The following is a 23,108-nucleotide window of genomic DNA, read 5'->3' as shown; positions in this document are numbered from 1 at the left end:
ATGCTAAATCAGATCAATTATCCCATCTGTATTAAAAAGACCTTTTTGTTAATTTATTTTTTTCAAACAAGGAAGAGTTCCTCAATCCCCTTTACCAGGAAGATGGCACCCAGCTGTACCAGGGCATTTAAGGGAGAGACAGAGAAGCAGAAAACCGCAGCAGAAAGGTGGAGCTGCTGAAGCCCACATTACCTCCAAAAGAAACGCTTGTCAGAGAACGGCCTCTACGATGTGTCTGAAGGCAGGTGAGATCAACTCAAAGTCCGACACTGACTGTTTGCTTACACATACAGCACTGAGCAACACAACAGCACCTTCATCGTGTTTTAACAATTAGCAACAAAATGGAACAAAATGGTAACCACCTCACAACGTCACTCAAACGGTATACAGATCTATCACCACCATGTGCAGACAACGCACTTAAGGCCACAGAAACATCTTCTTCCAACTCCTGCTGTGCCAGCTGGACAGATCTGCTGCCCCAGCCTGTTCTGGCTGCAGCTTATCAGCTCTCTCGTTAAGCTCACCCAGCGCGTACTGAGATGGGCAAGAAAGCCATCATCTAACCGCCTCAGCCTGCAGATCTGCAGGGGCAGCAATTTCTGCAGGCACAAATGACGTTAGAACAGGACGTATATCCCTGCCAAAGAGAACGTGGGTTACGTTCCCACATAAAGGGATGAGAGGAAGACCCAACCACAGCAATCTAAGATCATCTTGTTCCAAATGTAGTGGATCCACAAGAGACATGCAGGTTTGTTTATACCATATAGCAGAGCAGAGCGACCAAGAACCCGAAAGAAGCTCTGAGGAGGCTGCTGCATCTACCTAGAGAAAGGCAGGACCATAGCAAGAAACTAAAGTCGCTTCCACAATCAGCACAGCTTCACTGGCAGCTAGCTGCACCCAACCTGGCAGGTATAACTAACCTGGTCTCAAATTGTTTGAATAACCTTGCAGAAAGCTCCACACCATAGTAGTTTATGAGTCGTGGCTTCACTCCTCTAATGTGAAACAGGTGTCTTCACACAGACATTGCTATTGCAGCCCACCGTACAGCAAAGCACTAGATTTAAGCAGAGCAGTGTTGAAGTTACAACACACATACCGCTTCAATGCTGTTTGAGCGTCATGATCAGCATGAATCACATTTTACTCACCACCTGCTTAACACTGCCTGCTAATCCAAAGGGAAAACATTTTGGCTGGCATGATTTGTGACATAATTTACATTTTCCTTTATAAATCACTGGTCTATCATTGATTACATGCACTCTGACATTACCGTTGAGAGAGAGATGTTCGTACTCTGTAGCATCATCATAAGCAAAATCAGAAATCTCACGCTCATTGCATAAATATTGTGAAACTCATCCTAACCTCATTTTCCTTCCTGAATTCATTACCTTTGGTAACTGCTTTGTCTATAGTTCAGTGACAGTGTGATACAGCAAAATCGCAGATAGAACTCTGGAAAGCTTATTTTGCAATCACTCATCACTGGTTTAAACGGTCCATTTGTCCCAATACTCCAAAAATAATAAAACCACCCAAATTTTGAATGGAAAAACATCTTTTTGTCTTTTTCTTTGAATTCTGGCTCTCAGCTCTGAAGCATCTCCCAGGTCTGAGTAATAGCATGCCTATACCGTGTGTCTCAGGACAACTCTTCACTGCCTGCTGCTTGCAGTGCCCTAACAACCTTTGCCTGCTGTATAACTCATAGCCTTTCAATCCAGTGGACATTTGCTCCGCAGAGTAGCACAGCATATTCTCTCTAGGTCTGAAGGAGTCAAGGGAATGTCTGCAGATAAGCAACAGCAAGGAGTACACAGGAGCAGGAGTCATCTTTGCAGCCTCCATAATTCAACACTTGCAGCATCCTTATTGGAGATGCTTGCCCAGGATGCAGCTCTCGCACAGTAAAGCACTGGTGACCAGCAGTTTGATAACTACTGTGCTAGCTTATTAATGCTACAGTTCTGTGGAGCACAGCATTACAAAAAAAATAGCAGGACCTAAATCTGTCTTCTCTGACTCAAAACTGCCATACCGTCATCCTCTCTCAGAGAGGTGCCTTTAACAGTAATGGGAGCAATGACATATGCCCATGGAGCGCGAAGGCGTGCAGTCGTGGCAACCCCAACTGAAATCAGGTTGTTTGCAGGGTTTGTATTTTACAGTTGTCCCTGTGCAAAGGTTATACAGAGCTACCAACTGCTGACCAGAATACAGACTGTTAATATTTCCTATTTCTGTATAAAATGTGTTCTTACGTCACTAATTTTCAGGTCTGCCATAAAGAAACAAAGAAAGTTTAAAGTCTAAAGCCAGGCCTGTAATTTAATCAAGACACTCAACAAAAATGCTAATTAAACTTCCTTAACCAGGAGAGAAGGCAGAATTTTCTTGTGCCCCAGAAGCAGCACTTGCTGTCCCCGTACCAAATCACAAGGATGGGTGGTTCCACTTTGTGATGGAGACTAGTTACCAGAGTTCCTATTTTGAGAGACTCAGCAAACCACTTTACAGAAAGGAGCTGGCAAGCTGCAGCTCTATAAACCTTCCTAGACACGTCCCCTGGGCCTTGCTGAGCCCTCTAACTCATGACCCTCGCTAGCCAAGGTTCTGGATCAATGAAGAGAGAAACCTAGTATCATATATAAGCTTAATAATGCATGTTGGGGGAGTGTGGGTGGGTAGTTTTCTTGTAATATGGGCCCACAATCATAAAACTGTGCACTTAAGTGAGCACTTCATCATCCTAAAAAGTATCTGGTGGTAAAGTTGACTGAAGAGAAATTTGGCCTGCCACTCCTTTGGACATCTATTATTCAGGAGCAGGCTTTTAAGCTACTAATCCATCTGGTACACATACTGGGTATGTGACTCTTGTCACAGGTCCTCTTCTTCCCCAGCCACACAGCTCTGCCCCTAGGAGCGATCCTTACGTGTGGAGTTTGCCTCAGCATCCAAGGGGAAGGAGAAGCAGTTCCATGTCCCCTAGTTACACAGGGGATGCACCCACCCTTCCTCAAGTCATGTAGGTGCAGTGACAGTCTTTTTCAGTCACAGTAAAAGCTGGTAAAGATAAATTCATTTTTGGATAGCTCTCTGTCAGATTACTCCTTGAACTAGTACTTACAACAAAGATGCTTTTCTCGGGCATCTCTCTTGCAGCTCAAAGCTACTTGTTTCCCCAAACCAGCCTGCTCCACTCATCCACTTGATTCTTTGAATTACTTAATAAAGACCAAATAAGCCCAATGGTGCAGGGGTATTTTGCCAATACAGCATAATAGGACCTGTAAATGACTCTTATACCACTGAGGAAAGTTGTTTGTTATGTCAACACTTGACAAGCATTGCCATGAACTAAAGAATTTACAGCAATCCAAAGGAAACTTTCCAAACAAACATACATATGTACCAGGGACTTCTGCCAAAGCAGGTCATGGATTCACATCTTTTCACATTCTTGATGAACAAAACTATGCTGCATTCAGGTCTCCAGCACAGACCTGACCTTCCCAACACTTGTACCATGGCAAGAATATCACATGTAGCTCTGTAACGTGCGTCAGAAGAATCATGTGGTGTCCAGGCAAGCTGTGCAAAGCTCTCCTCAAGCAAAATCTCTGACTATGGGGAATCAGACTCCAGAGTTTTAAACAGTTTGTAATGATCACTGCCAGCCAAATCAAGAGCATGAACTTACTGTATTTTCAGTCATGTGGGAACCAATAAATACTGAACCTCAGCTTATCATATTTTTAACCTCAAATATAAAGCAGAAGACTCCTCTCAAAGTTATTTGACATTCACCCCAAAAAGCATACGTTTAGTAGGCGAAATACCTCAAGGAACTAACATAAGGACAATGCACAAACCATGAGAAAGTCAGTTAAAGACTTCCTGTGATTTCAATAGGTTGTGGATCCACATGGTCTTCTTCCTATTCTTCCTACTATGTAAGTTTTCTGCTACTTCCATCTAGTACATGAGATGCAATTACAAAAAATCATTTTTTAACACTATTTATTTAGTTACCTCTCCTCCTGCCATAAAACCGGAGACACTTCACTTGATTCTTGTCTCAGGTTAATTTTACAGTGGTGGAAGGCTCGCTTTCAACAGAATTAATTCCAGTTTACCATAGCATAAGGCTGGAAATTAATTTTGCTTGATGACTAAAAATTCTTATATAAGCTATGGTATGGAAGCCAATCTGAACTTTAGCCACACAGGAAGGGAGAGGTGGAGGAAAAACGTTTTGCAGCATGCCCTCTGTCTTTAATGAACCCTGTGGTCTGTATTCACCTCAACCAGTTTTCAACGCTCAGATCTGACCTTCAGTCCTACCTAACCAGCAAAGCCCCTCTCTTGTCCTTCCCTGTCAGTGGAGGAAGATAGATCTCACGCTCTGGAGGTGTCTCTGTTTTTCAACTAGTCCCTGCTTCGGCAGGAGGGTTGGACTAGATGACCCACAGAGGTCCCTTCCAACCCCTACCATTCTGTGATTCTGTGATTTCAAGCCTGAAGTTTAAAATGGCTTAAATAAAGCAGTATGAACCTTACCTTGAAAGCACTTATAGCATTTTTAACACACAGAATCAGAGCCGTATACGGAAGCTAAAGAAGACATGATCTGAAAGTTGAAATACAAGGGAGTATCATGACAATCAAGTTGGATCCTAGTGACATCTATACTGATGTATAGTATCCATGCGACACAGCAATGCGTGGATATATTGGAGGTAGGCTGTTTGGCATGCCTCTGCACGGTGTAGACAGTCTGTATGCATTGACAGGAACAACTCTTAGCATCTACTTATGTTTTGATAACACACAGCAAGGAAGCGTGAGGTCTTCTGTGTGCCTGTGTATGTTCCGTATACAAGCACACCCTTCAAGGCTACTAACAACATGAGAAGCTTCTATCTTGTCAGCAAGCTGCTTTCTACATAGTGGAAAAGTACAGGTCTTGTGTATTTTCTGAACTCCAGTACGATTTCAAAAACAGTTAACCTAATACAGCTATTTTGTGCAGAAACAAATCTCCCTAATGTCTTGCAACTGTACATTAGATATCTCCAGTTCAATCAGCCAAAAGCAGTTTTAAAACCCCAGTGACATCAGTGCATCCATTCTTTTTGAAATGCTGTTTTCATCCCTTCTAGAGAACAACAGTTGCTTTGTGACCTCTTGAGTCTTTGTGTCTTTGTACTGCTAGGTCTAAGATCATCAGTACCATCATATTTATCTTCCTGTGCATTCAGCACAGAAGCTGAGCCATTGCAACCACAGCAGTCCCACAGAACTCTGCTGGACAGGCGCCCTTTCTGCAGCTCCTTGGTCTCAGGAGTTGAAAATAAGACTGAAAGAGACAGCAGTAAAAGTGTTGTCCCAGAAAAAAAAAATTAAAATAAAATCACGTCAACTAAAATTCTTCAAAAATATGTAATAATTCGGGCAAACATTCAACCACAGTGTGAACAAAAACACAAACATTTTGAAAGGATTATCGTAGGGAATAAAACCATTTTTTTTAATGTAGATTTCAAGAAGGGCTCAGCTGCCATTCACAACACGGAGGAAGATGAAGGGCACCTTCGCCCTTTTGCTCTGTAAGTCTATGCTTAGGGGGTTCCTCTAGGATGAGGAGCAAAGCCACTTAACCCTTCTCTGCTTGATTTAAAGAAGAGGTATTAGTTCAACTCCCCTCTCAGATCAGAGCTCACTTACTACAGAATGTGCTCTCATGCTCTTCTGGTGAAAATGTCCTATTCCTTTCGTCTATTCATTGGACTAGAGGTAAAATAAAAAAAAAAAAGACTATTATCTAGTGCTTAGTGCACTAATTCAGAGAAAAGGTAGCTAGGGTTTTACTCCAGTTAATAGAGAGAACTTCTTTTCCACTTGCCACACAGGATATACAACAATTCTCCCAAGTGGACACTGTACTATGCTGCTAAACAGATATGCTAGCAACAATCCAAAACAAAGACGTAATATTTTGCTCAGGATAACAGGTGGCTATAAGAAAAATACAGCTAATTACACTTCCTAAATTTGAAATTTCTGGTAGCATACGTAATTCTTTTTTCCTTCATACATTACTATCTGCAACAGAGGTAAGCATAACAGGCAAGGAACCTGTTCTGTAAATAACAGACTCATCGCAGGACAATTTCCCATCCTTCTCCTAACAGAGCAGGGTAATAATTACATACGAGGTGGAATCCAAGTATACATGTCTGCTGGGATATTACATTCCTGATCATTTATCCCTAAACTGCATTTTTTCTAACCTTACCAGTCAGTGCTGAATTTCTCCTACATCCCAGAAACACCCTTAAACATATTGTAGCTTCCGCTACAACTGTACCCACCTGCCATCTTCACTCACAGGTTAAACCTCCGGCAAGAGGGTTTTGCCAGGGAGCTTCTCTGTCTACAGTTGCTGACTCTGACACTATGTTCCAAGATGCCACACTGCTTTTTCTTTTTGCACAAGTATACCTGCTGCCTATATTGAGTCCGACTGGAAAAGCTAAAAGTTAGGCTGAAATCGAGGTCAAGGGCAGCACTACCCTCAAGGACCCCTGCAGCTTTTTGGATAAATATAGCGGATGTCACAGTTATGTGCGTATTACGAGAAAGTGTTAACACTACTACCCAAAGCAGAGAAAAGACACGAAATCCTTCAAAAAGTAAAAGATAGTGTAAAACAGAATTTTCATAGTTCTAGAATGCCAAACTGGGGGAAAAATCATGGAAGTTTAGGATTAAGAAAAGTCCTGATAGAGGTTTAAATGACCGCCAAGTATAATAAAGTATTCAGAAAACACATCCTTATGTAGAATTAAGGTTCAACATCAACCCAGAGTCATATTAAGAAGCACTAACCAGATTGCTATTTCCAGAAAAATGGGTGAAATGACTTATAGATGTTTGGTACAGATACCGTTACCATTATCATTACTGTCATGGGGGTCAGGGCTTCTGCAATGACAGTTTTCAGCCTAGAGAGACTAACCTCTTCAGACTCTTCAGAAAGACTGATCTTTCCTGGCACTGACTTGGAGTACATTCCTAAATTTAAGCTCTGGGGTGATTTCAGACATCTCGAGAGAGACTCCCTAAATAAACTTTGCCTTGCGAGTACCTCCCAGAGGTGCCTACACTGCAGCGAGCACTGCATAATCATTTAACAGAGGCAATCCTTGCTCTGTGCAAACAAGTAACATCGGTGCAAGCTGACAGGTAAGAGAGGACTATAGCATTACCAACCTAGAGTACGATACAACAGGCAAAGCATGAGAACGGCACAGAAGACAAGTGTCAAAGCACGCAAGCTGCAGAAGCACCATCAATACAATTATTAACGCTGCTGCAACATCCTTCTGTCCATGTCTTTCTTTTCAGGCTAAAAGGCACTCAACGGTATCTTTCAAGCATTTCCACCACCAGAACCAGTCACGCCCACAGTAAGCAGAAATGGGCTTGGACAACAAAATTTGAGATGTTTCTTCAAACTATTCCTCAAAAATAATTTGTTTCTTCCAAGTAATTATCTCAGATTTCTCAGCACCCACGCAGGCCAACAATATCAAAATGTTTTTTCAACTAAGTCAAACACAACAAGAACATATGTGCCTACTTACAAACTGAAAATTGTTTTTTTATTCACAAATAAAGATGTATTTGTGATTACAGTGAAGTATTTCACACCCAGCGTTTCAAAAGACGTTAAGAAACAACCATAGGCACTCTCAGTGTTGGCTATGTCACTGCAACACATGAAGAAGAAAGGACAAAAAGAAAACTGGTGACACCACAGAGGAACAGACTGAAGCAATGATTCCCTCCATCACTTCATCTTGTCCTGTTTCGTGCTGGCCTACAGATCGCTCGCTCTCCTGCCTTTCCCATGGGCTGGGGAAGAGGAACAAAGAGCATCAAGCAGGTTTGCCAGTGTTTCACAGTGCTACTTGAGGGACATGCTTCTAGAAAGAAAGGACCTTAAGATGCTGGGATGCTGAGCCCAGTCCTTCGTATTTGCAGGCAACAGCACAAGAGATGACTAAGTCGCTACCACCCACACCATTCTTCCCTGCACACATAACAGACGTGTTATGAAGAAAAAATTGCCTAAAGCTAAAAATCACAAACACATCAAATGCCAAGTAACTCTAAATTTTTTTTTTTTAAAAAAAGGAATGCTACCAGTCAGATGCAAATTCTTAACACTTAATGCTCAATCCTACTCTTTTACTAAGGCTATACTGTGGTAATACCTTGAGCCAAATGAAATTGGAATTACATTACATGAGACACTCCTGCAGGATAAAACAACTGACAGCCCCTAGCCCTAACAGCTTACTTTCATTTCCGACACAAATCTTTACATGGCTTTCAAGTGATTTTAAAAGAAGCCACAAACAGCTAATGCTACTTGAAGTCCATTCACGTACTAAAAATATGCAAGTGCAAGTTATCTTGTACGACTTATTTTCTCATGTGCTGAGAACTTTTCAATGACATGATATAACCAATATAAAGCGCATACTGAATTTCTTCATATGTAAAAAGCAATTCTAAACAGAAAAGACACAATAATAAATACTGTATGACGCATGAAAAACCTTGAGAGCCATATGCCAACAGGCTCTTAATTTAAAAGGTATAGCCTGAAGCTATATTCAGATTTAATTAGAAAAGAATTACAAATATTCCTTCCAAAACTCTTAAAGTACTTCCATCAAATTAACAGGTTACATATTAAAGTCACCTGCAATGTTAATACATGTACTGTTGAAGAGATTTAATTTAGTTACCGATGAAAACAATGTTTATTAAAAAATTTAACACACTAACACATATATCTCTAAGGAGAAAAAGAAATCAACCTTCTCTCATAAGATTGTTTCAGCCATTCATTGATGTACCACAGACCTTCCCTCTGAGTGTCTTCAATGTCCACAGTAAGTTTTGCACCTAAGCTCTGATTACAGTCAATGGAGATCTACAGCTCAGTTCAGCTCCCTACACGTGGGCATCTTGTGCCATTTAGACACTTGGTCAGGGCATTTTGAAGGCACCAGTGCCATGCACATGGACAACCAAACCTAGCCCTGCCTTTCCACTGCCTACAATGGGAATTTAAATACTGTTCGTGTGAAGGTATGCCAGTAGACAGCTCGTCCTCCTCGGCCACAAGTGAAGGTAACTGGACGCAACACGAGGAACTACACGACTGGACACAAGACGTTGTTCAACATAGGAAGGAACGCACTGCAAAGCTGCCAAAAGTAACCAACAGTGTCGTGAGGGATGGCTGGGTCTCACTGGGGGTTGAGGGGGGGTTTCCATGACAAACAGCTGAACATCACAGACACCTGAAGGGGAACATCTGGGACTTCTGGGGGCAGAGACCTGCAAGGTCAGCAGTGCCTCGGTCACCCCATCCATAACACCATCTAAAGCTGAGATGACTTAGGTAACAGCACCAGAAATACCAAATCTGGGTACAGATGCAGCAAAACTGGAAAAATGGGCAAAAGGAATTAGAGACAGGTTCCTTATTCAGGAGCAGACAAGGACCAAGAAAGTGGGAAATCAGAATGGATAGGTAAGGAATATGCACGGGAAATGAAGAGAAGGGGGATGAGAGGCGCTGGCCACGTGGAAACAAGGTGCTGGTCAGTCCACCGGTCTGAGCCAGCCCTGTGCCTGACCAGTCTCTTTCTACTTCTTACTGAACTCCTATTTCTCTGTGCAAAGGGTGTCCTCTGTGCCATGCGTATGAGAGAGATTCCAGCAAGCTTCAAACCACACCAGGCAGTAAGCAGGACACAAGGTCTGAGAACCCACTGTCAAGCAACTACAGGTCTACAGGTTTGACACTGGAGGGACTTTCGGTCTAGGACAGCTAACAGAGAGGTCCATATGAGTATGCAGGCAAGATCCCAGCAAACATCAAGTCAGACTAGCCAGTGGATAGGACTGGTGGTCTGGGGGCTGGATACCACAGGGACAACAGGTCTAGGGGTGAGCTACCAGAGATTGGGGGTCTGGGGTCTGACACTTCAGGGACCACAGGTCTGGGCAGGTACATGGTGTGTGCATATACAAGCATGGGTGTGAGATGTGCCAGCAAGGCTTGGCCTTACCGCTGGCTGGACCTGGGAACAGGGAATTGCAGCAGCCTCCTGTCTAGTGGACTGGAGAGGAGTCTTCTCCTGTGTCTGGGACTCCCAACAACTTCAACTCTGGAGAAATGGATCAATGCACTCCCTTACATCTTGATGTTCACTGGATTTGGCCACTCTAAACATAACTCAAACGTTTAAACAGCTTCATTTAAACACCTAGAGCCTGGAGCAGAGCCCACTCTTCAGCACAAAACATCAGGGGCATGATTCAGCTGTCTAAAACCAGAATGTAATGATACCTGAGGTGTTCCAGCTGGTCCTGGAGTGAGGTTGTTGTGCAGCTCCTGTCCATAACCATCTGCCCCATCTGGATATTTCAAGGACCCAAGAGCATGTCAAATTGCACTTAGCACCTTTGTCAAGCTAAATGAATCATGGCCAAAGTGACTGTGCTATTAAATCAGGTATACCAGACACACGCCTAAAACTAGGTGGAATAAATCTGGGCCATACCACGTTTTATGAATTCACATAATAAATGCCTGAACCCAAAGACAAGGTCCTTGGGAGTCAGATACAACAGAAACAGCTCCATGTCTGCCTCTGGTAACTGAGACACAAAAAAATCTTCCCAGGGTAGATTCAATCACCCAGATTTTCCTCGTGATTCAAACGCAACATAAAGCAATACCCCATGTATCTCAGTTAAGACCAGCAGACACATACCATAGCATTTACACCAACTAGTTCATCAGTACTGACCCTGGCACAAAACTGTTGTGCCTAACTACCATAGAAACATTCAGATCAGCTACTAGTACATGGAAACACACAACACACTCCCTCCCCCAAGTGTCCTGTTTGTCCCCATTCTGGAGAATGAACTTAAGCATACAGACAAATGATTATGAGCCAGGTCTGAAGTCCCATGACTGAAGAAATAGGAGACAATGAGAAACCATCTCTGAATGTAAGGCATCAGGGCTATTCTTGCAAAATGCAGAGCGTGTTCAAGACTTGTTAAAAGTATAAAGGAATACTGTCGTCTAATTCCTTCCAATGTTAAGTACTACGCAAGTTGGCTTTTCTTTCTAATTAAGGGAGAGAAATTAGTATCTCCAGACTTTCTTCATAAAATTGCTTACAAATGGAGTGAGACAGGCTGGATGAATTGCTCTTTGGCTTCTTTAGAGACAACCAAAATGTTTTTTCACAGGTATCTAACTTTAGTAATTAAAGTTAGGTTAAATTAATCATAACTTTTAGGACCAACTTTAAATAAGCCTCACATAAAATTTGACACTGTTTATAGCTGTTTAACCACTGATGAAGAGTTGATAATCCCAGCTCAGTAGCTAGCATGGCTTAATAGAACACTTATATTCTAAAATGGGACGGGTATCTTCTCAGCTGAGGTGAGACCCAACACCATCTCTCTACAAACCTTTACGTAGACTTCAGAATTCAGCATCTTCTTGTAAGTATAATGACAACCAGAAATCAATTCTAAGAAAATATTTACTTATAGCTGCACAACAATCCCCAAATACAAAATTATATTCTTACATAGTATGTATATTATAATTTAATAAAAAGTGGAAGTCATATCCAAGAGCTGTATTAAAAAGGCAAGAGATATCTGTGAAATTAATAAAAAGTGAAGCGTCTGATCTCCCATGCATTTGTTGCCATAAGGGTTTTCAACGAAACACTTCTACCTTGAAGTGTACTTGCAGAGTAGAAATGTTCCAGCGCTAGAGAGAAATACTCTGTTTGAAATGCAAGCACACACTCCTAAGTAGAATATCAAACCCGAGTTTTTCCCAATTGAAATATACAAATCATCTTTAGCAGCTGTGTTAGAATATTCAGTGATATCAGCATTTGCAAAACCTCTAAGAACTTAATTGACATGTGACACTGGGATCCAGCACAAAGGCTAAAATTTCACTGATGAGATGCTTGGGTTTTGCGAAATCATAAGCAATTGGAGAGATACTACAATGGATCTGTTTTACAACATAACTTATCATCCACAGATGATGTAACAGCATTCATCCTGAACCACACTCCTCATTTTAAGAAACGAAGCAGAGTTTAATCTTAAAACTATAAATTACTGCAGCCAACTGCAAAACCTACAGACTTCTGTTGTCTGCTCTTTTTAAACATCTGAAACAGCATTTCTGAATAAAAACTCATTTAAGCCAAACTCCAAATCTAGCCAATATTTCATACTCTCCAACAAAGAGGAGTTTTCTGTCTGGAAGGTTGAATTGGATGAGATATGCTTTGAAGCCCTGCATAAAAGCCAAGCCCCTACAGTCTGACTCCTTGCTAACTAAGCCTCTTAACTCCTCAGTTTATCCACCCGCCTGCTCGAGAGCATTTTACAGAAGTGAAGCTATACAGGGTGTCAATCAACACCATCTCATCGATTTCAGAGGGGTTATACCCACCTGCACCAGCTAGGAAGTTTACACATCACATCTCTCTGCTCACTGGGTTTAATACTGACACGTCCCAACATCTCCAAGCACTACCAAGAAAATACAGAAGCAGCTCCACCACACCGTTAAGACTGTTATGTGGCCCTGTTGATTTGAATGAAGAAATAAAACAGACAGCAAGATCAAAAACCAAAGGGAGAGGGAACTGACCCTACAGTACATAGAGAACTGCTGTAAATAAAACAAACCAGAAAGGTTTCCAACAAAAGATGATTGAAGAAGAGCAAAAAGAAAGAAAGAAGTGATCCAGGTCAGGTCACAGAGAGAAGAAGAAAAAAAAAAAAAAAAACAGAAAAAAAATCCACAAACCAATATTACCTCAACACTAGAATTGCTCATGGAAAACAGGAACAACTCCAAGCAACGATGTTATCATAGGAGGTTACATTTAACTTTCATCCTCCTTAAAGCTAGCATGCTTAATCCACAGAAACAGGGCTTGTAATAAGTCTAGTTCATTACAAACCAGATATAAACTTTATCTACTTTGTGGTAGACCAGAGGAACGTTGAGAAGCACGTCCAAGTTCTCACAGTGGTTCACTGAAGAACCACCTGCTGGCGACCACCACTGTGCTTATACCCTTAAAGACTGATGCCAAGATGAAATCTTACTTCCACCATGGAATACTTAAAACAGACATTTCCACCAGAACAGAAACAGATTCGTGAGCACAACAAGGTGGAAAGTAAACTAGCATCGTTCAAGTGACTCTCCAGCCTGAATGACCAAGTAGTCATTGCATCATTTCAACACCAAGGACTGCTTTGGCAGAAGTCTCTCACAAAACTTTTAGCCTTGTTACGAGCTATCCTAATGCTGGGATATTTCAGACCACAAATTAATGCTTTTATGCAAATCAGGATATAATGTAGTAAGGAAAATTTACACGAGGAGGACTAAATGAGCACAGATTTAAAAATCTAAAGAGGAGAACACGAATTAGATTTAAAAATCTAAAGAAGAGAACACGAATTAGTTAAAAGTCAGAAAAATAGCCTAGCAAAATTTTACTTCTTTTGGCTCACAGCTCTTCCCTCTGCATGCACTTATTCTGATATGCTGACTTTGCAGGCAAAAATCAATTTTTACTGCTTTTTATTTCTATGCATACTACAGTGCCTAAAGAGCTATGACAATCTAAACTGGATTAATTTTTGGCTAATGCACCATGGACAAAATTCCTAAGCAAATTCTACCTACCAGCTGTTTCAGAAAACACAGGCTGGTACATTATAAATGTTTTTTTTGACTATATACATAGTAACTTTCAAGCACTTCAGTGTTACCATGGTCTCAGTGCCTAACAGAAGAGGCACAAGCAGTTTTCAAAATCCCCCTAAAATGCCTTTGCAAGGTATATGGCTAAAAGGGGGAAACACTGTTCAACTTACAAGTACAAAGTTTGAAACTTTAGTACCAGAAAAGAATAATGCCATTCTTACTGAGTCATTTTCAAAATCAGGATAAAATTATGTGTAGATATTTACACACATATACTTAGTGATAGAGCACACTGCAAAACAAAACCCAGGGAAGTCAAGTTACAGAAAGTTTGTTGTACTTTTAAAACAGAATTATTAGAATCTTACAAAAATCTCACACATGGTTTCTTAACTGAGGAAGAAATAAATATTGTGAAACCAACTTCTACAAAGTCAGGGTAAGAAATATGACATATGCTTATTACATATTATTTGTAAAGGTACAGGTGATACGAAAAAAATTTTTAGAAATACGAGAGTTAATCAAGTCTAACTGAATTATTAACTAAAACAACTCAGCACAGAATTGTTGCAGTGGAAACAAGAGTCCATTCCCTCCTTGAACATACTGCTCCCACAATGAGTTTCATACATGGCATGTAATTTCTCAGAAACTTTTTACAGATCCCAAGAAATTCATGAAACAATCACCACAAGTAGAACACATAGATCAAAACAACTCATCCTCAACATAACTCTCTGTGACATGTGTCACTCACTGTGACTTCTGCACAGAGAGAGATTGAACCAATAACCACAGAGCGATTCAAATTTGAAACAATAAATTTACCTTTACTGCCTATTAAATTTAAATAATACCTTGTAAGGGAAAAACAGGTCATGCGCTCCTCTGGCTTGTTTTTATATTCACATAATGGACTTGACACAGTTGCCCGTACCCAGATGCGCTTGCCCACCTGAGAGGCCCTTGGGAGGCCAAGATACCCTCAAAGGAATGGCAGAGAAGGTGCAAGACCTACGGAAGGTCTGTATCCGAACCGAGTGGAAACCAGGGTAAGCAAGGCCATCTCAAATGGCACTAGATGCCTACGTGGGGCAATCCAAATGGAGCTTCTACACCAGATTCAGCTCCAGCCTGTGATGTCCTGCACCATGCAGACGTACCTTCGCGTGACCACATGGGAGTTGAGTGCCAAGCACCCATTAGTGTCAGTATACTCAAGAGAGCTACTGACTTCATTCTAAGGCCAACATCTACACCCCATCATCCAGGTAGCTCCCCCAATTCCTCTGATTCTCCGGACACAACTCCCATCGACTGCCAAGCACAGACACAGACGCCTGAACTCAGGTGTCCCAACTGTGGGCCAAATTCCACCCTAAAGCTAGGTGGCATGATTACCAACATAGGAACCACAGTTCGGCCCACACAACTTCAGACAAATGAGTTCAACCAGATATGGCCAGGACAACAATCATTGTAGGATCTTTCATAGTCAATGCAAAGAGACAGATGCCTTCAGAGACTGATTCAGTTAAATGCCTGATTTTGGATAAGACTAATCCACAGCTACCCATATCCTCCAAAGCATACAGGAACATGCTCAATCTCTCTTAATGACGGCAGTAGCTAGCTTACACAACCATATGCTCATATTGTCATTAGCTTTATTTCCTTCTCCTGTCGTTTTCCTATATTGTTCATTTGCTTCTTTCCCACTGAGTTATAAACTTTAAGATAATACCCTATCTCAATTACTTTCTTCAACAACGCTTATTACAATCTTAATGGGACCCTAGACGGTAAGAAAGTAAAAATAATGCTGGCTCATACCAATTTAGAATAAAATTCAGCACACCCAGATGTAACTCTACAAGTTCCCTGGCACCAAACAGCCATCGGAGTGATCCCAGTACTCCAGACTACCGGGAGCTCAACAAAGCAGTGCTAGCAGTCAAATTACAGCTCTTCTTGGTCTGTCCTACACTTAGCAAAGTCCTGAGACTACATTAGATGGGGACAAATATGCCTTTACAAATTTACAGCACCTTGACAATTTTGGTTTTATAGAAAAGCAAAAGCGCTGTTTTTCAAATCTCAACAGAGATAACAACAGTAAAGTCAGCATCAAAGTTTTCTCACCAAGAAGTCCACTACTTTAAGCAATGGATGAAAACTGCCGAGTTTAAAAATCACAAGTTATGCAGGGGATAAAAGGATACCAAAGGAGAAGAACACTTTAAAAAATGCATGATCAGAAAAAAATAATTTCAAACAATTGTTAGCAATTACATAGTGGAGAAAAAATTGTGAAACACATGTGAAACACACAAAACACAAGTGAAATGCCAGACCAAAAGGCCAACTTACTAGTAAAGAAACTCAAAGAATACGATTACCTTGTTCTAATCTAAAGCATAGGGAACGTTTTGCAGCCTCTATCTCAGGAGTTGGATGATCCAGAACACGCCGGCACCACTGCAGAGGACTCAGTGATTTCTCTTGAGGACTGAGAGTCTTGCTAGGCAGGACGTACAACCTTAACCAAAATACACACAAATATCAGCTAGACATGCAATACTTAGAGGTTTACTTTTGTATTCTCACTTTCCTGCCCACTAATAATTTATAACAGTGCAACACCTTGCAATATGATATTCTAATAACAAAAGATACTCCACAGTAAAAGAGTTTACACTGGTTTTCTTCTTCCCTCCTCAAGAGAAGTAGGTGGCAAAACATGAACTCTACAGGTCTGGAATGCCAAAAGAAAGTTCAAGTAGATTTCTCATTACAATCTTCTCTCTCATCCCTACCACTGCCCGAATTTCAGCACTGCCCAAAGTCCAAATGCATTAGGCGCCCTACACACACCAAAGGTGCTGTCAGTTTTCCCTTTGTATTTTTCTTTACTGGAGATTGGGTAATTTCAGTATCTGATTTGACATTTAAATCACAATTTCACTGTTATCTATCTCACTCTTTTACCTACAACAATTTAATCAACTTGTCAGAGTGCTGAGTATAATTTGATTTTCATACACAACATCTTCTCCCAGATGAATCAAATGTCAAATCTTTAAAGATTAGAAAACATTTGCTGAGAAACAATGAAAATCCAATTTCGATATTCTATTCCAGCAGGAAAAAAAATGCAAGAAAAGCTAGCATATACGCATTATTCTCTGGCAAGAGCAGGCAACTAATGAGCTGATGGTCAAGCACATTAGGAAGCCAGGTATCAAAGCAGATTTCACGGGGAAATCCTTGAAGCTGGGATCCGCACTGCTGCCGTTGCCCTTGCAGATGAGCGGACACAAGCAGACCCAGTGGTTCACCTGGGAGAGCCCAGCTCTCCCGGGAAGCCGGGAAGGGAATTCTTCCTGGCCGCTGGAGACGGCTCGGAGCTCCTTGGCCTGACCGACCGCTTGCGATGGATGGGGCCGCAGACAGTCAGGGGCAGATCCTCAGGCACCAGCAAAACCCTCCACGGGCTGCAAAGGAGCCTGGCCTGCACACAGTGGGTGCAAAAGGCAAGAAGGTAACAATAAACAGGGACTCAGCTCCTCGGGACCACTAACAGGCAGCAGCCTTTTACCCTCAGGGTTTTGGCTACCACATGTCCCTCAAGAGCAACTGTTCTCCAGTGTCTGCTCAATGATTTTTACTCCTCTGGAGTCAATCGGCGCTCTCAACCCAGCTCACAAAGAATAAATATCCTCACTGTGACTGCTATCTCTCTTGGCAATCCCAGCAGAGATCAACTATCAAACTCCTCTGAGGAGAGGACTCACTTCCCCTGACTTCCCGCGGTGCCTGGCTACACATTTAAAAAACGATGCCGACAAAAACGAAAAGAAAAAAAAAAAAGAAGGAAAAGGAAAGCTTTCAGCGTTCCTGTTAACCTGCAGAAGTGCTTCAAAAGCCAAACATCTGACTGATGAATTCTCAGTGATCAGAGGTTTGTGTAAAATGCTGAGAACAATAAAAAGAGGTTTGACTTGTCTGCAATGATGCTAATTCTACGTTTGTTTTGTAATTGCAGTTAAAAAAAAAAAAAAAAGCAAAGTTACTTCAGGCCTAAAACTACTAACTGACAGCTAGGATACACACTGGTCTCTGGCTTTCCAGCAAGCAGCTTGCTTTAAAGACTGACATTACAAAAAAGCCCCAAGCAGCTGGGCATCACACAGCTGACCTCTCACGGACAACAGTGGAGATTCAGCCTTGAACTAAAAACGTTCAACAGCTAAACCAACTCAGTGGAATAAATTTGTTAACAAATTCCTGTTGTGAAATTCCTCCTGTGGGCACATACGTGTGTGACATAAAGGTAAGTTCTGGCCCCCAGACAGGCATTTAAGATTGCTTCCAGGGGGCAAATCAAATAGGAAACTCTACTGAGGCACATAAAATAATGCTGACTTTCTACTGCCCTGAAATATAAACGGGGAAAACATTTTGTTTAACAGCACGGGCTCAAACAAATTCGATACTCCTTGATGTAAAGGAAAGTAAGGCGTTACGATGAAGGTAGAATTTGATTCGAGTTTGGATCGACAACCCCAGAACAGCCCTGCGCAGACTAATGCTATGCACAATGAAACAACACTGACAAAAATTGCTATGCAATTTGTTGATGACTCTCAAAAGCAATTTTCCAAAACTGCAGCATGCTGTTATTTGTACCATGAAGTACCCGCAAACAGCATTCAAGAAAAATTTATGATATTTAGATTAATTTTTAAAACCCTTCTCTGCTACCAAAAATAAAGATGTTTGAATGCCCCTCAGCTGCATTATGTCTTTTATTCTCAGCTGACGTAAACTTCAGTTCGATTTAAAAACCACATAAAAAACTACGTTGAAGCTTTGACAAATACTCAAATCGGTTACTTAAATATAGATAATATGTATTTTAACCCTGACACCTTAAAACAACTGAGCATCATTTACGCTTAACACGGTCGGGCAGCCAGTGATTTACGCAGCATTCCAGCAGTGTTTGAACAGTCCCTACGATGCTCGGCCACGCTGCCAAGTTTTGAAGCACCACGCTCACGTATCTATTTATACCTCCAGCCTGTAATTTCCCCTTCTACCTGTTTTCAAGCGAGCGCAATCATTCCTCTGGGTCGATCTTACTCTCTGCTTCACCCAGCTGCTATTCCCTCCCGCTTTATTCCATTTACCAGCACCCAGCCGTCACCTTTCGGAGCTGTGTGGGCGCTCAGGACACACAGCCCACCGCTTAGCTCAGTGTCTAAGAGACAAAAGCCCTCCCTGAACGTGGGAGACAACTGGGCCCAGGTTTTAGGATGGGGAGGAGGCAGCGCGGCGCAGATAAAGGCTTTCCCGGCACAATTCTCCCGCTATTTTTAATTCCTTATGTAAACAGCAGGCCGAGACCCGAAATTAAGAGAGAAGACGATCTTTCTCCGAGGGGAAAACGAGCACACATCCTCCTCCCCCGCCGAGGGCGGGACGCGGGGCAGAGCCCCCGCCCGAACCCCGTCCCGCACACCGGCCCCAACCCTCGGCGGGGTTAACCGCTCCGGCGACACATTTTAGGGGGGGGGGGAGAAAAAATTAATTAAAGGCGGCAGATTTGGGTTTAGGCAGCAGGAGATCAGGTCGATTTGCAGGCTGACGTTAATCAGAGCCCGGAGAGCGACAGCGGGAGGGGGGGGGGCCCGGTCGGGGACAGGGGTGCAGGGGGGCCGGGCCGCACGTACCATGTCTCCTCGTCCCGCCCGCCGCAGCCGTCCTCCAGCTCCAGCACCGCCACCTCGTCCAGCACCGTGGCCGCCGGGGCCCCGGGACCGCCGCCGGCTTCCCGCCCCCCCCCGCCGCCGGCCGCCGGCAGGCCGGGCGAGGGTTTGAAGTAGGCGAGGGGCTCCGGCGAGCCCAGCGCGGCGGCGGCGCACAGCAGGGCGGGCACCGGGCTGGGCAGGCACGGCGCGGCCCCGCCGCCCGCCGCGGAGGGGGGGCTGCCGGGGCGCAGCAGCAGGTGCGGGCCGGCGGTCACCGCGGCGGCGGCGGCGGCGGCGCGGCTCCGGAGCTGCTCGTTTTGCTTCTCCAGCTTCCGCACCAGCTCCTGAAGCTTCTTCACCTCCAGCTCGGCGGTGACGGCGGGGCCGGCGCCGCTCCCTTTCACCTCCGCCATCATCGCCGGCTTCAGCAAGGCAGCCTCCATCCCCCCTGCCGCCGCCGCCGCCGCCGGCACCTGCTCCGCCGCGCCGCCGGAGGGCACCGCCCGGCCCCTGAGGGAGGCGGGGGGCGCCGCTGGCCGCGCTGGGGCCCGGCCCGGCCCTGCGCCGCGCTGCCCGCCCCGCTCCGCCGCCGCTCCTGCGCCTCCCGTCAGCGGCGAGCGGGCTGCAGACGGGCGGGATCCCCCCCCCCTTCCCTCGCTCCCTCCTTCCCTCCCTCCCTCCCCCGCTCCCTCCCCGGCAGCCGGAGTGCCGCGCACACGCACACGGCGGGAACAAAGAGCCGCCCGCCCGGGGGGCTCCGCGGGTAGCCCCGGGGGCGGAGGGTCCTCAGGCAAAGGCGCCTTCCCCCCGCCGCCCCCCTCCTGCGGGCTGGACGCGGCCCGGGGCGCCGCTCCCCGCTGAGAGCCGGGTGGGCGTCGGGGCCGTGACTGTGAGCGGGGAAGGGAACCACGGGCGGAGGCTTTGTGGGGCTTCAAAGGGACGAATTGGGCCAAAAGCGGGCGGTCTGGGGGCTGCAACTGGTCCTGGGAGCTGAGATTCACAGCGAGGAAAGCGGCGTGGTTTGGAAGATGCGTTGCTGGTGGAGCAAGAAGACCCAGCCATGCGTAGTAGGAAGCCACACACGGTTGTTTACGGGCGGGAGAACCCCTGAGGTGAAAGATGCCCCGGTATTGGAATGGCTTCCTTCATCACAGTCTGGATGCATGGGTGGGTTTGTGACATTCAGGCCTTCACTGGAGATGGGGATGAACAACGTTCGCTGGTGGCAGTGTTTTTGCCCAGCACTGAAGAAAACCGTTGCTGGTTTCCCTCCCTCCCACCTGGCGTTCAGTGTTGCCCAAGGCAGCTCAGCCATCACGCGACCCTTGGTGGGTTCATTTCCCCCAGCTGTGATTAGAGGGGACAACCTCCAAAAGTCACCAACCTGAAGTCTCTTAAAGCTCTGATACGAAACAGGGAGCATATCTCCAGGAAGCACGTAAGCTGCTCAGCCAGCCACTGATAATCACAGAACCACAGAATGTTCGGGGTTGGAAGGGACCTCTGTGGGTCATCTAGTCCAACCCCCCTGCCGAAGCAGGGTCACCTACAGCAGGCTGAACAGGACCTTGTCCAGGCGGGTCTTGAATATCTCCAGAGAAGGAGACTCCACAACATCCCTGGGCAGCCTGTTCTGGTGCTCCGTCACCCTCAAAGTGAAGAAGTTCTTCCTCATGTTCAGACGGAACTTCCTGTGTTTCAGTTTGTGCCCATTGCCCCTTGTCCTGTCGCTGGGCACCACTGAAAAGAGTCTGGCCCCATCCTCCTGACACCCACTCTTGAGATATTTATAGGCATTTTTAAGGTCCCCTCTCAGCCTTCTCCAGGCTGAACAAGCCCAGCTCCCTCAGTCTCTCCCCATAGGAGAGATGCTCCAGTCTCCTCATCATCCTCGTAGCCCTCCGCTGGACCCTCTCCCATGGTTCCTCGTCTTTCTTGAACTGGGGAGCCCAGAACTGGACACAGTACTCCAGATGGGGCCTCACTAGGGCAGAGTAGAGGGGGAGGAGAACCTCCCTTGACCTGCTGGCTGCAGTCTTCTTAATGCACCCCAGGATCCCATTGACTTTCTTGGCAACAAGGACACACTGCTGGCTCATGGTCAACTTGTCTTCCACCATCACTCCCAGGTCCCTCTCCGCAGAGCTTAATAATAGTTAGCAGTCGGTCGCTACCCAGTTCTTGAGCAGCAGCTTTGGGCAGAATAGTAGCAATAACAGCCACCACTGCCTTCAAGGTGCTTCATCACTGTCTCCGGTTTGTTCTGGAAGAAGGGACAGACACTAATTCCCTGTTCAGGGCATAAGTCAAGTTTGAAATCATCCAGCCTGTCACAATTTTCTCTCTATTGTTTATAGTCCGGAAACTTTCTTCTGCACATCTACAGGACAATGGCACTATTGTTTGTCAGTCTTTCAAGCAGTCTTGCAGCGCAAATAATAACAACTGGTACTACAGGAATGGCTGGAAAGGAAGACAGAGCAGGGCACAAAGCTGTGACTTCCAGATAATGTAACTTTTATCACTGAAGAGAATAAATTTAGCCCCGGTGTACTAGATTGCAGCCAGATAGTGCTTAATCTGAAACTTTTGTTTTGTCTCCTCTGTCTCTTTGGAAGAAGGAAGTGGAAAACTGTTGAGAGTGTAAAAACCGTCTGGTCCCAATTCCTTCATGCGTCTTCAGAGTAACACAATCCAGTTTCCACTACTACAGATAGCTGTAATGTTTATTCCCATAAGTAAAAGAGGAACTGAGTTTCTGCATGTTTAGCCCTGGGCGAAAGGAGTATCTCTCGTGGTGCTATCAATAATAGTGGTACTAGCCTTAATTTTTCTTAACAGATGTGCTAATCCAGTAAAATTGTAAAGTGATAGAAACAATAATTAGCAGCATATGCAATACAGAGTTTTTTAGACATCAGTAATATACCAAGAAGTTGTTTATGATCATGTCAGTGCTGGATGATGCAATGAGGCAGAGGAAATACTTGGAAGAGGTTCAGATTGGAGGATTTCCTTTTTCTCTTTGAACCCAGCAAGAAAATTTCTTTAGTGGGCCAACAAAAAAACCAGCAAATGGATATCTGATTTTTTCAGTGGCCGGAACAGGAGCATGACACTGTAATCAGAACACTTCATTGATAAAAAAATCTAATGCAGACACCAGTTTGGAGGCACATCAGGAGACATGACAGCACGTAGCATTGTGGCACAGGATGTTAAGAGTCGCCATGGAAATGCTTGTCCTCAGTTGTGAGTCGAAGTAGTTGCAAATTTTCAACTGCCTTCTACTGTTTGTGCCGCCTATGCAAATGTTACCTGGAGGAGAAAAAGCTTAGGACTGACCATAGTGCCTTAGCACAGGTACAAGAGCTTCTCCAGGCCATTCAGATCAATTGATCACAGGCAGGATCAGGCTTGTGAGATCTTGTCCCCAAGCAAATGGTCCAGAAGGTTGG

General features: G+C 44.3%; 1 protein-coding gene across 2 annotated transcripts in view; it reads right to left on the bottom strand.

Moving 5' to 3' along the window:
- The window catches only part of SLAIN1 (SLAIN motif family member 1), a 54,464-nt gene extending 34,371 nt beyond the window's left edge, over nucleotides 1–20,093 (bottom strand). For both annotated transcript variants that reach the window (XM_075433977.1, XM_075434053.1), the window contains exons 1-2: nucleotides 19,633–20,093; nucleotides 16,297–16,436 (exon numbers count right to left, since the gene is read on the bottom strand). In XM_075433977.1, coding sequence (XP_075290092.1) covers nucleotides 16,297–16,436; nucleotides 19,633–20,093 — 601 coding nt within the window. The remainder of the gene's footprint in view (nucleotides 1–16,296; nucleotides 16,437–19,632) is intronic.
- Nucleotides 20,094–23,108: the final 3,015 nt, after the last annotated feature.

Source organism: Opisthocomus hoazin, chromosome 1, assembly GCF_030867145.1.
Source record: "Opisthocomus hoazin isolate bOpiHoa1 chromosome 1, bOpiHoa1.hap1, whole genome shotgun sequence".
NCBI lineage: Eukaryota > Metazoa > Chordata > Aves > Opisthocomiformes > Opisthocomidae > Opisthocomus > Opisthocomus hoazin.
The sequence above is the reverse complement of the archived record's forward strand: the minus strand, read 5'-3'. Positions and strand labels throughout refer to the sequence as shown.